Source organism: Enoplosus armatus, chromosome 22 (assembly GCF_043641665.1).
Source record: "Enoplosus armatus isolate fEnoArm2 chromosome 22, fEnoArm2.hap1, whole genome shotgun sequence".
In the NCBI taxonomy this organism is placed as follows: Eukaryota; Metazoa; Chordata; class Actinopteri; order Centrarchiformes; family Enoplosidae; genus Enoplosus; species Enoplosus armatus.
The window spans coordinates 3,845,305-3,858,272 of record NC_092201.1 but is presented as its reverse complement, the minus strand read 5'-3'; the positions used below and the strand labels follow the sequence as shown (position 1 = coordinate 3,858,272).

Below are 12,968 nucleotides of genomic sequence, written 5' to 3'. Positions count from 1 at the left end.
TTTTTCGCTTTAAAAAGGTATAGTAGAAATTTCAACTCAATAAAAGCAGCTTTCTCATCATCTCTGATATGAGACTTTGGTTTACAAACAACATTACGGAAGTGGACGCCATTTGCAGCATAAAGTTTGACACATGCCAAAATATAATCCTACTATACAACCAATAAAAGTGACTAGTAGCAAAGCCAGGAGACCGACTTAAGGTGGACTTGTTTGAACTCATTTACATTTCATTCTGTCACTTCTATGTTGGATACGTTTCACTGTGTTATATCTACTCTGTGCAGAGGCCAAACTGATCACAGGAACTTCCACCGCGGCCGACACTGCAGCTGCAGCGCTGATTAGACTGAAGACGGCCCACTCAGTGAAATCTATGCTGACGTATGCTTGAAACATGGATGTCCAACTGGGAAATTAACTTGTGATAACTCCTCGAACGCTGTCGACTCTTTTTGCATGACACCTACTCAACTGAGCTGATATTGCTTTTTATGCAGAGCTTACTTCGCGGACCACTTTCGCAAAGGGGAAGTAAGGGAAAACGCTGCTTATTAACTTTCTATCCACTGCAAAACAGACTGAGCGGGACTTGGAGATGGATTTCGACTGGCAGGGACCTTCTCTTTAAAGATATTTAAAGCAAAGTGTAAATACATCCTTAAAGTCATCGTGCTGGTCGTTCTTTTTTTTGTAAACTGATGTACAGTATTCTCCTACACTCGCTTGGCTGATGACACCAGTCTCATTGAATGTGCTCCCTGAACAGTTCCTGTTCCTGCTGTACGTGTCTGTTTATGCAAAAGTTGCATGTTTAATCTGTTTGTTTGAACCCTCCGTTTCTCGCTTTAGGTGTGCTTTCTGTGTTAGATCGGTAGAGCTGAGAAGGGTGTTGATTGTTCCCGCTGAAGTCCAATCAAAAGGATGTTCCCTTCGACTATTTTGCTATTTCTGATACATTCCAGATGATCAGGGTAGATCACAGGACGCATTTTAAAGTCACTTTTTCTTTCAGGCTTCACCTCAATTCTGTGACAGAAAGGTTGAATTCTTACACACTTGTCAACAGTGTTTATTAGAGACCTGACTCTGACCGGCTTCTGGCTGAGGCTCATGGGTATTGTAGTATTTAGAGCCATCCTCCATGCCAAACTAAACTGGTGGCCCTGACATAAACGTATGGGAGCGTTATTATTATCTGGGAGAGTCCAAACATCAACAGCCAAACAAACCTGAGACAATTACCACGTCAATAATTGATCACAAATATCCTTAATTTATATAAATTATTGATGTGCTCTCAGGTGTTTGAGGTTTGGTTCCCCTTTTTCATTGGTTGTTGCCGCCTGCAGCGTCAGTATAAAGACGTGTCGTTCCATGTTGTGAATTTGATGCCTGACGAAGGTCCGGGACTGAAATGTTGTGTCTCTAATTAACTCTGTGCAGAAAGCGTGCGGAAAATTCAACCTTTTGTTCCACGTGATCGCATTTTTCCTACACACCTGTCCACCAGGTGTGCATGAGATAATACTTCAATTCTAAAAAGGACCAAATGCTAAACAGACACCCATTATTCAGCAGCAGCAGCAGCAGCAGCAGCAGCAGCAGCAGCAGCAGCAGGGCCTGTTGTTTAAATGATGCATAATCGCTCAAAAAAGGGTAAAAACTTCATGCAGTTCAACAACATTTGAATAAAACCCACAGCCCCTCTCACTCAGATACAATATGTCTCAATTCAGGAAGAAATCAGAGAACCTACAGAATATTTTATGAATGTAACAATGCAACAAAGTTGAATATCTACAAGATGTGCAATGTTGTCCAGCAACAAACCAAAACAAAAAGAAAGATGCTTCTCTCTGTTGGCTTACAATGCAAATGTCTCTAAAGTGTCCTCATGCTTTGTGATGTTGTGTCGACATTAATCCGACTGTACTTACAGATAAGAGACAAATCTTATGACTTAAAATATTGTAGCACACTCAAAATTACTTCAATATTTGTTTTGGGCCAAACATTTTAAGAGAAACATATAAGGCATATATAAGAGTTGGTTTTAAGTTCTGTAAATAGTTACAGAAAATGAAATATAGATATTATCCTACGACTTTATTTTCTTACCTGCATACATAGCACTATATATTTTATTTTACATTCCACAGCTATTTTGTTTTACAAAAGTGAAAAAGATTATATAAAAAGATGCTTTAAAGTTTGAAAACTAAGCAATATTTCCATAAGACTGTATTACTTTGAGTAGTACAATGAATAACATGCCACAGGATATGGAGCTACAGTATAAATGTGAATTGAAAGACAGAAAAAAGCCTGAATATACTGTTTTTGTTTATATTTTTGTGACATCTCATGGTGTATTTACTTTTAAATGTATTTCACTCATCTTAAAAGAACATTTTTAACTTATAGGCTGCCAGTCTGTTGATTTTACACAGAAGGCTTTAATGAAGCAGATCATTTCTTTAGACTAACTCTGGTTGAACTCATCTTTACAACATATTTGGCTTCATATTGAATCATTATTCATGCCCACATCTGAATTGAAACTTGCTATTTAAAGGTGAAATGTAACTTAAAGATGCAAACCATTTTGTCTCCACAGAGGTGAAAAGGTTCATAATGATGTCAAGCACTTTTTGTGCCAGTGTTACTGTAGCCTCACACACACTCAAAAGCATTAGTATTTTAACAGTGAGCTTAAGTTGAAGTCTTATTGTGATCCAACAGCAGCTGAATATGGCTTTAGAACACGAGAATAAGCCAAAAGACTTTAATCTCTGTTTTGTTATTAGTCTTAATGTTATGCCATTAGCAAAAGACTAACTTTAGCTCGCCCCTGTACCGGCGCTTTTGATTCGAAACTGGGTCAAAGCCGTAGAGTAAAATGTCGGTTCGCATGGCTCTTCTTGTTTAATGTTGTTAAGAATGTGCTTTGTACACCAGCTTTGTCTAACAAGACTCTCCCCTTAATTTGTCTGAGCATTTATTTGCCTGCGTATTTGTTCCTGGTAATAAACAACACTTCTCCTAGACACAGTGGAAACATGCATGGGATATTCACTAGATTTTGAATCCACGGGGGGGGGGGGGGGGGGTGAACTTTTGCTATTATTTTTTTTCCTTTGACGAGAACATGTACATTGTACAAAATATATATATATATGAAATATGAATTATACATGGTGTGAGAAGCAGGGACGTGGTGGAGTATAACAACACAAAGGAATGTTACACTCGTGCTACAGTTTCTGTCGTTCCATGACATGCTTTTGTGGACAGCTAATAAACGACCAGAGTTTAAACCGTATGATGGTCATTTTTGTTTGTTGCTTTATTTCTGGCATGTTTGAAGCCACGCTAGTGACTCTCAGGATGGCAACGTGTTGCCTGTCTGTTGGTCAGCCGGTCCACCAGAATGAAATATCACAAATGTCAGATGAACAAATTTCAAGTTTTCTGTTTTACTGTAAAAGCTGAGGAGGAGGAGGCTAAAGTGTTAGCATAACGGCTAATTTAGCTGCTATGCTAACAGCAGTTCTGTGGCAGTTGATGGTTCAGTAGCATATAATCCTAGACTTAAAGCCTAGACACTGGCGATTTGAGATGACTGAATTTAACAATAAAAACACTCATTATCTAAATGATTTTTGTTTTAGAAGACCACTGTTCATGAAGGGTTAATAGCTAGCTTCATGGCTAACGCTTCCAGTAGGAGTAGAAAACAGCTAATATCTGCAGTGATGTACGAGGAATTAAAAGATTTAAACAACATTATGACTTTTGGACAGTTAATCAGTCCAACTCTTAAAACTTTCCAAATACCTGTCCAAGACAATTACTGTCGCCCCGTCCCATTTGTTTCTCCTGAGGATGTAAATCTTTAAAAAAGGATCACACATACTCTTTATTTTATCTGTTAAACATCTATACTTTATATCAACACTTAAGATTATGTAAACAACTAATGGTATATAATATTTGCAGTGCTCTGCAGTATAAGGAATACAAACATTTAAGCAACATTATAAAACTTTCTGAGAAGTTGAACGAAACATGTAGAACAAATTTGGGAACAATAAACAACAAAACATAAATAACAGATGAGAGCAAACAAAGCAGTCTTAGTTTAGAACATCTTTATTCTTTCACAAGGACACTGCAGCATCCCCTGAATTATAATGTGACAAATCTGGCCACAGCCCAGCTCCAGGGTGTTTTATCGATCCCTTTACTTCGACCAAGCAAATGACTCAAGGTACTAAAAGTCATGGCAGCTCCCTCACAAAGCCAGTGGACTGTCTGCAGACAGACTGATGAAGAAATACAGGGCCATAAAATGTCTGGAGCAGAGTTTGGCTGTCATTCCTGTTTTGGGGGGGGGGGGAGATTCCTTTTTCTCCACAGGAATATACTGCACCAAAGAAGAAACTGGCCTGCCACCATTCTTCCATGAAATAATTACACCACTGTAAGTTCCATCCAAGTTATTTATTTATATATATGAATAGATAAATTAGGTTTACAGGTAAGCCATTTAGAATTCTTTTTTTTTTTTTATCTATTTTTTAGGCAATTTTGCTTTATAGTAATCTGGATGTAAATACAGATTGTAGGAGCTTGAGGCTTTCCCCCCCAGTTATTAATTGCGTCAAGGACACCTGTAAAACTGAGAAAAACAACAGGTCATGAGTATGCTGATTTTATCCGCAATATCCATACGCATAGCATATGACAGAGCTGAAACAATGTTGAACCACAGGATGTTACTGCAACAACATTGACAACTAATTGCTTTAGCTAATTATTTTTAAATTTTAAGCAAAAATGACAAAAGAAAATCACTTGTTCCAGCTCCTCAAATGTGAATATTCTGTTTTCTTTACTCTTCTATGATGTTAAAAATATTAAAAAATATATCTTTATGGAGATGGCTATGGGAACATGTGAGGGGCATTTTTCATTATTTTCTTACACTTTATGGAGTTGCAGCCCTAATATATATATAATATCTACATCCACTGTTTTTGTAGTCTATCACAGCTGACAATGATCACTGATCCCGTAGACATCGGGTTAATGTTCACTTCCCTAAAAGGAAAATTATATTATTAAATAGAAAGAATTTCCTACTGAAGACGTAAATGTTTTGGCTCATTTCCTCAAATGGCCTCTAGGGGGTAGTGATGACCAAAGCAGCTTCGTGTAAGCCTGAAATTACCCAGGCGAAGAAGAAGAACATGTTTCCTTGGCAGGTAGTCCACAAGTTGGTCAAATTTTTACACAACGTAGATTTCTTGGTTAAAGTTAACAAAATATGTGTTTAAGCAGGTCGTATGAGTAGACATGAAACTGTAATAGACCGCGGTTACTGAGTGAAACCAGTGAAACGTATATTATTGACTACGCCTGCGCACTCAAAAGAGAATATCGAGCCGCCCTTCCTCCCCGCCAACTTGCTCCGCAGGGTCGGGCGGACGTCGACTCACAACAACCCCCAGTTGATTTGCTCATCTAATTGAATATTTTCCGAGATAAAATGGAGAGCTCACATCGCATCGAAAACGGTAAGCCAATGAGAACTCAAACATGTCTCACCCATCGCGAGTTATCAGGTTTTCTTTTGGATTGTGTGCGCCCGATTTTGAACATGGCGTACCCCGCTCTGAGATGGCGGTGGCTTTGTGCTACGTTACAGCGCTAGCGGGCTGATGTGTGCGGTAGTTATCGGAAGGAGCTTCACGTCACTTTAGCTAGCTATTAGCTAGCTGTGCTAGATAAACCGTAGTGATATTTTATCATAACAGAAATGCTTTAACGTAACAGCTAGTGGCAACTAACTGTCGAGGCTGGGTTAGCGTTAGTTAGCAACTGAACAGGAGGGTGACAGATGCTGCCTTCGTGGGCTTCAACTAAAGCTGCATAGCTAGTGGCTAAAAACATAAATACAATTCAACTAACGCCTGAAAGTCGAGCAAGCGTTAAAATACAAACACACAGCAACTAAGTTGTTAAATAAAATTCCAAAAAAGAAAAGTAATGTTATATCAAGAACAGTGCACCGCCCTTACCATTTCAGAAACTTGGGGTAGCATAGAAAGTCACGACTACCGCAGCCATGTTTATCACTTTGTTGGGGTGCTCATGTGCGGTGAGTTGTAATTACGACACCGTTGCCAGTCCATGAAGGCAACCAGTGCCAGCTTGGAGGAGGTGGGAGTGAAGCTGATCTGGGGCCACAGACCCACAGTGAGACTGTCACTATTTCACTTCCTATTGACATTAAATGTTTCTTTAATTTACCACACAATAATCACCATACATTAAAACATGGGTTGTCACTCTGTTGGACTGATTTATATATTTATATATTGTAATATATATATATATATATTTTTTTTTATTGTGTGTTATCACTGCTTCTCACCTTTATACCATATCTTATATTATACTTATATTATGTTAATATGTTATACTGTTTTTATTACATTCTATACTATATTATATTTCTATATGAATACAGACAAACACTGTCATTACTTAATCATATTATATATTAGTCAGGTGTAGATTTTGCTGCTGCCTTTAATTGCTCTATTCTGATTTTAGTTTTGTATACTACTTATTTCTGTCCTTGTGCTGCTGCAACAACTTAATTTCGCCCTCTGGGATCAATAAAAGCTTTTCTTATCTTTTATAGTTTCCAGCATTGTACCACTGGTTGGTTTTCAACTGGGTGTACTGTACTTGAAGTAGGGCTGAAACTAACGATTATTTGCATTATCATTTAACCTGCTGGTTTCCTGAATTGTCTTGTCAATATAATGTCAGAAAATAATGAACAATTTCCCAAACCCAAGTTGACATATTCAAATTGAAGTGATGATATGCATTAGATATTTTATTAAAAGGCTAGAATCAATAAATGATCTATCTAACTTAACTTCAAACATATTTCAAAGGGAACTCTCTGCATTTTATTATATAATATTTTCCAGAGTCGCCTCTTCTGCTGCCGTCTCTTCGCCTCTTCATACCTCCTCTACGCCTGGTGTCTGCAGCCATGTGGCAGGTCGTTCAGAGGGGGAATGTGCAGGACTACGGGATGGTGGAGGAGTTCATTACCACAGTTTCAGAAATTGTACCTGAACTTTTGAATGCAGATCAGAAAGCCCAACTCCTCCTGGGACTCCGAGCACGGGTAAGACTGTAAGATATTTTAGTTGAGTGTTTAGTAAAGACTTTTAGGGTTTTCATGAGGACACAATGTGCATAAAAATGACAACAGCAGCAGTTTGGTTTCTCTCTTGCAGATGTTAAACTGTCAAAACAAAGTGTAGAAACCTATTGTTGTGCAGTCTAGCAGTCCCATTGACTCAGTTGGTATAATCACACCAACATCACCTCCAGATTCACAGCATGTAAACAATATAAAGCTAAATTGTGGCCTGACAGATGGTGAAGGTGCAGCTGATGAAGGGGTTTAATATTTCGTTCACCTGCAAGGCACTCTTTCACCTGAAATGAGATTTTCATTTTCCAGTGCTGAGTCTTGTGCGTCTGCTGTTAGTGAATAACATGTCCAGGTGCTGTTCTGTCGGTTGTATTTACCGTGAGGTGAAACCAATTGTTGCAGGTGGTTCTTGAATTGTGTCGAGCCGAGCAGATAACGGATAAAGAAATCATCGAGATGCACCTGGAGCGGATCAAGGCCCTCGTGTCCACATGGGCAGCACAGGTTAGCTTCTTCAAATGTTACATGTAGGTCAGCAGTGTGGTCACGTTTTCTATCAAATTATAATTTTTTTTATCTGCTTCAACTACATCTGTGCATATTTCTGTTCTAGCCATGTTTTGCAGAGGTCGAGTTTCCAGAATCAAACTTTGTGGATCAAGTTGAATTGCTGTTGAAGGACGCTGAAGAGAAGGAGAAGTTTTTCCAGGTTTGATTTGTGTTTTTGAATCTATGTGTTATGTTAAACTCTGGTGACTTTCTTTATATTAGTGAAGCAATTTTGACTGTAACAGAATCTATAATATTCTGTGTTTGTGAGGTACCTGACTGTTAAACTGTAAACGGTGATTATTTGTTCCAGGATGTTTTTCCTACTGATTTCGGGCCTGAATATGACAGCGCTCTGCAGGTGCTAATGCTGGATTTCCTGTCCAGACTGGAGAAGCTTCTTCCTGTACCAGACATTCAGCAGGTACTGGAACCAGTGTGGGAAACTAACCTTTTCATCATCCGTCAACTCCTCTGTTTCTTTTAGCACCCAAATTGATTTCAGGTATAAATGAGATCCTAATTGTTGGCTGGTAGAATAAACAATGCACCTAGCCATCTCCAAAGCTTATTGGAATTACATTGTACTTAATACTTCCGGGGATATCATAATCTACAATGTCCATCACAAATAAACGTCCATAAATCCGCTTGGAAATCATAGAAAACAAGATGATCTTTATAACCCCAGAACTTGCCTGAGAATCATCAGATTTTTAAGTTTTCTTCAGTATCAAAGTAATCCAGTGATAGTTGTGTGTACATCCGTGCGTGCATTGCAGACAGAAACTGCTAATAGCTAATTCGGCATACTTTGCTAAATGTAAAAAAAAAATAAATAGGGCTTAAGTTGCAGCCCCCACAGTGATTTAGATAGAAGCCTGTAAATAAAGAGAAAAGAAACCCAGTATGTTGAGTTTTCAGCTCAATTTGATTATCTTTTTTTTACTCTAATATTGCATCTCTTCCCTAGACTGCGTCCATGCTCAGTGCCGTCCCGTCTGCCCTGGAGGAGTGTGTGCACTCTGTTCCTGACCCACGGCACCTGAAAACTGTGCTCCTGTACCACACAACACTTGGACACTTCGATTTATCTGGTGAGTCACAGCTGGGCTGTGTGTACAGTATTGTAACCTACATTCAATTCAGTCAGTTATTATATCCTCTATTTAATTTAATCTCTTTTGCAAAAGAGACCAGAGTAAAGAAGAAATAGAACAGAGATAAGATGCACAAAAATACAGCCAGTCACAGTTGATGAACAGTAGTTTTAAATCTGAGAAAAGATGTGAGGGACTGAGGCTGTAGGAGACATTTATAAACCAGAAGGATTTGAGTGTGTAGCTGTCTTCTTGTTGCTAGTGAGGACCCGGCCACTTTTTCACATGGTACACAGTGATGAGTACAATATGTAATGAAGCGCAGAGCACAGTGGTTAACTGTTTAAGGTGGGGTTAACTGTTTTAAGGTGGAATGGGCAGCGTGAGAGTGCAAGATAAGAAACCGATTTTTATCTCAAGTTTCTCTTCCAGTTGTTCCACATGCTGTTTGAAATTCCCAGATATGTATTAAAGATATTTATTAAAGATTAAACAACTTCACTTTAATTAACTAATGGGATTCTTATTTTCCCCACAGATGAAACTCAGACCATTCCTTCTTCCTTTGGGAATTGCATCCTCTCTTCGCTGTCCCTCCCTCAGCTGGAGAAGGTTGTAATTGATGCAGACCAAATACAGCTACAGCCTCCATCAGAGCAGATGCAGGGTTGTATGACTGTCCAGGTGGAGGGCGAAACGGTGACACTGTTGGACTACATACAGATCGAGCAGCCGTCGGGTTTGGTCGAGTCTGAGGAGCAAGAAGAAAATGAGGTAAACGAGGAGGGACTCGATGGAGACGCAAATGAGGATGTCAGTGACGCCTTAAAGCCGGCAGCTTTTCAACCACTGAAACAAAGCAAAAGGCTCCAGTTAAAGAGAAAAGCTTTAAAAGAAAAGAAAGACTCGACAGCGAAGAGGCAAAGAAAAAAATACCCTAATAATAAGACATGTCCTGTGTGCAATAAGATTTTCCTGCGTGCTGCAGCCATGAGACGACACCAGGAGACTCATTCTGCCAATCGGGATCTCAAGTACAAGTGCGCCAACTGTGACAAGCGGTTCAGGGACCATTACGACATGAACCGACACAACATGCGCGTCCATGAAAAGGACGAGATGAGTAACAACGCTAAAGAAGAGGACTTGGGAGATCCGAGCACTTCTGAGATGTCAGAAAACAAAAATTGCACTCTGTGCGGGAAGTATTTTGCCCGCCAAGTAGACATGGAGAGACACATGAAGTCCCACTCAGAGGACCGCCCGTATAGCTGTTCTTTCTGTGACAAGAAATTTAAGAACCCTTATGTTTTAAAGAGACACCAGAAGGAGATCTGTAAGAGCAGAGAGCTGAAAAGGCCAAAGAGGAGAGAGCCACAGCGCTCAACTCCACAGCCCACATCAGAGGGGTCTACGGAGGGCAAAATCTGTCCCATCTGCAGCAGGATCTTACCGTGCACTGCGGACATCGCAAAGCATCTACGATCTCACACGGAAGAGCGTCCTTTTATTTGCATCACTTGTGAGAAGGGCTTCAAGTACAAGGACACACTGAAGAAGCATCAGATTATTCACGGCCACGAGGGGATCAGAGAGGAACAGAGCAAGACGGTGGAGCAGATTTTGGCTGAAGCGGACTCTCAAAATTGTAGTGATACAGGTAATAAAATAGAAAATAATCCGGATGTACCTGCAGACACTTCTGAGGAGTCTCCATCTGCGCCTGTGAAAAAAGTCAACAAAAAAGGCCTCAAAGTGTGTCCTGTGTGTGCGAGGGCGTTTGACAGTGTCAAAACACTGAACAGGCACATACAGTGTCACACAGAGGACCGGCCGTATCATTGTGTCCACTGCAAGAAGCGTTTTAAACACATGCACGGGCTGAAAAGACACCAGATTTATGCCATTTGTCATAAGAAAATCGCCCGATTCTCATGGAAAAAGGAGCCGAGAGCGGGGCCCAGCCACAGCGAAGTAGCGAGCTCCGACCCCCAACAGGGGCCACCTCTGAAAATACCCGTGTGGTGTTCAAACTGCGGCAAACACTTTGAATACCCGTCCGCTCTGAAGGAGCACCAGGAAAACGTTTGCAAAGTGGAAGTGAGTGAAATCATGAAATGCGACGACTGCGGGAAAGAGTTTAAAAGCATGACTATGCTCAAAGTGCACCAGAGGATTCACGATCCGCTCTACTGCAAAGAGTGCGGGAAGATACTCGCTAACGAGCCGGCTTTTGAGAGGCACAAGCTCATGCACAGGCCGATGCAGTGCACGATGTGCGATAAGACTTTCACTTTACTGAGACGCTTGAGGGAACACTACGAGAAGCAGCACGACTTCACCGGACCGTATCCTTGTGCTCAATGTGACAAAACCTTCATGCAGCTGTCCTACCTCGCCATCCACCAGAGAATCCACAAGGGAGAGTTCCCGTACATTTGCAACATGTGCCCAGAGAAGTTCAGGTCTTCCAACTGCCTGACGGTGCATCAGAGGAAACACACGGGGGAGAAACCCTTCCTATGCTGGCAGTGCGGAAAGTGTTACCGCTCGGCCTCGGAGCTCACGGTGCACATGGGAACCCACTCCGACGAGAGACCCTGGGCCTGCACGCAGTGCGACATGGCTTACCGCACAAAGCTGCAGCTGACGAACCACGTCGAACAAATCCACATCGGCGTCCGGTACCCCTGCAACAGCTGCGGGAAGCAGTTCATGAAGGAGACGTCCCTGAAGAGGCACGAGCTCATCCACACGGGCGAGAGGCCGCACCAGTGCACGGTGTGCGGTAAGACCTTCCTGACCGCCAACGAGCTCAGGCTGCACAACAGGTATCACACCGGGGAGCGTCCGTACAAGTGTGAAGAGTGCGGAAAGGCCTTCATTCAGTCGGGATACTTGAAGTCGCACATGCGCATCCACACAGGAGAGAAGCCTTTTAAATGTGACATATGTGATAAAGGCTTTCGCTTGTCGTATCACATGAAGAAACACAGACGGACTCACGCCGGGAAGCCAAAGAGCTACATATGTGAGGAGTGCGGGTCAGCGTTCCTCCACAAAAAGTCTCTTTGGGAACACTCGCTCACTCACGACGTGAAAATCGAGCCGTCTTTCACTGATGAAGTGAGAATAGAGTTTCAGTAGAAATCATTGTATTTCAGGCAGGATGTTTCATAGGAGACGCTCTGAGCTGATGTCGTGGTCACCAAAAACACTTCATTTCTTTTTGTTATTTTTGTATTTCTTTAGAAATTGGTCTTCTCCTTTTGCCTCTTAGTTGCTTTACTGTGTTGATTCACATGTTCTGTGAAGCATATTGATGATGTATAAGGCTGATGTATATATTGAAAGCCATTGAATATGAATTGATTTCTGCGTACACGGCTTTTTGAAATAAACCTGTGTGGAAGGTAATGCTTACTCCCTTCATTTTTACGTAAAGAAAAAACAAATAGTGCTTAAGAGTTTTGTCTGTGTTGGTGTTGAATGATGTATGTTGTTGAATTCAAAGATTCCAGCCTTTAAAATGTGAGGATTTGTTTCTTCTCCTTCATTTACATTGATTATCTTTAAGGTTTTGGACTGTTGGTCGAACAAAATAAGCAACTTAAAGTGCTGTAGGACGTTGTGATGGACTTCTGTCATTGTTTCCTGACATTTCAGATGAGACCTTTGGCTGCTCTACTATTACTTAGAGTATTAGCTGAATATTAATCGAAAGATTAATCCATAATCCAAAATTATTTTTAGCCCCAGTAAAAGATATATAAGCAGTCTAATGATTCCAAATCATCCAAAATATCAGTAAAATCAATATTCTGGTCACTGAGTGAAGAGACACACTTTAAGGAGATTAAAGTTAAACTGAAAATAACACACTGGTTCCAAGGTGAATTTGTCCCCCAGACATGTTTAATATCAAAAAAGTAGTCTGCTTTGAATAATAATTTGTTTCACAGATGTTTTCCACAAAGATATTGTTCATTTCAAAAGTTCAGAACTTTTAAACAAACTTTTCTCCTCCTGTGAGGTCCACTCTCGGTGTCTGAGCGTGCTGTTTTCGGTGT

General features: G+C 40.7%; 1 protein-coding gene across 1 annotated transcript; it reads left to right on the top strand.

The window, feature by feature from the left end:
- Window positions 1-5,461: 5,461 nt before the first annotated feature.
- LOC139305079 (zinc finger protein 11-like) lies at window positions 5,462-12,313 on the top strand. Its single transcript, XM_070929018.1, has 7 exons — window positions 5,462-5,582; window positions 7,014-7,216; window positions 7,652-7,753; window positions 7,863-7,958; window positions 8,112-8,222; window positions 8,772-8,895; window positions 9,437-12,313. The coding sequence occupies exons 1-7, from the start codon at window positions 5,555-5,557 to the stop codon at window positions 12,043-12,045; spliced, it is 3,273 nt and encodes a 1,090-aa protein (XP_070785119.1). The 5' UTR covers window positions 5,462-5,554; the 3' UTR covers window positions 12,046-12,313.
- Window positions 12,314-12,968: the final 655 nt, after the last annotated feature.

What these genes read in the sequence shown, in the direction of transcription:
- LOC139305079 (XM_070929018.1), top strand. Translation starts at nt 5,555, where the DNA reads ATGGAGAGCTCACATCGCATCGAAAACG. An exon ending in CTCACATCGCATCGAAAACG is followed by an intron (nt 5,583 to 7,013) that starts GTAAGCCAATGA and finishes AATATTTTCCAG; the next exon opens with AGTCGCCTCTTCTGCTGCCG. An exon ending in TGTCCACATGGGCAGCACAG is followed by an intron (nt 7,754 to 7,862) that starts GTTAGCTTCTTC and finishes TTTCTGTTCTAG; the next exon opens with CCATGTTTTGCAGAGGTCGA.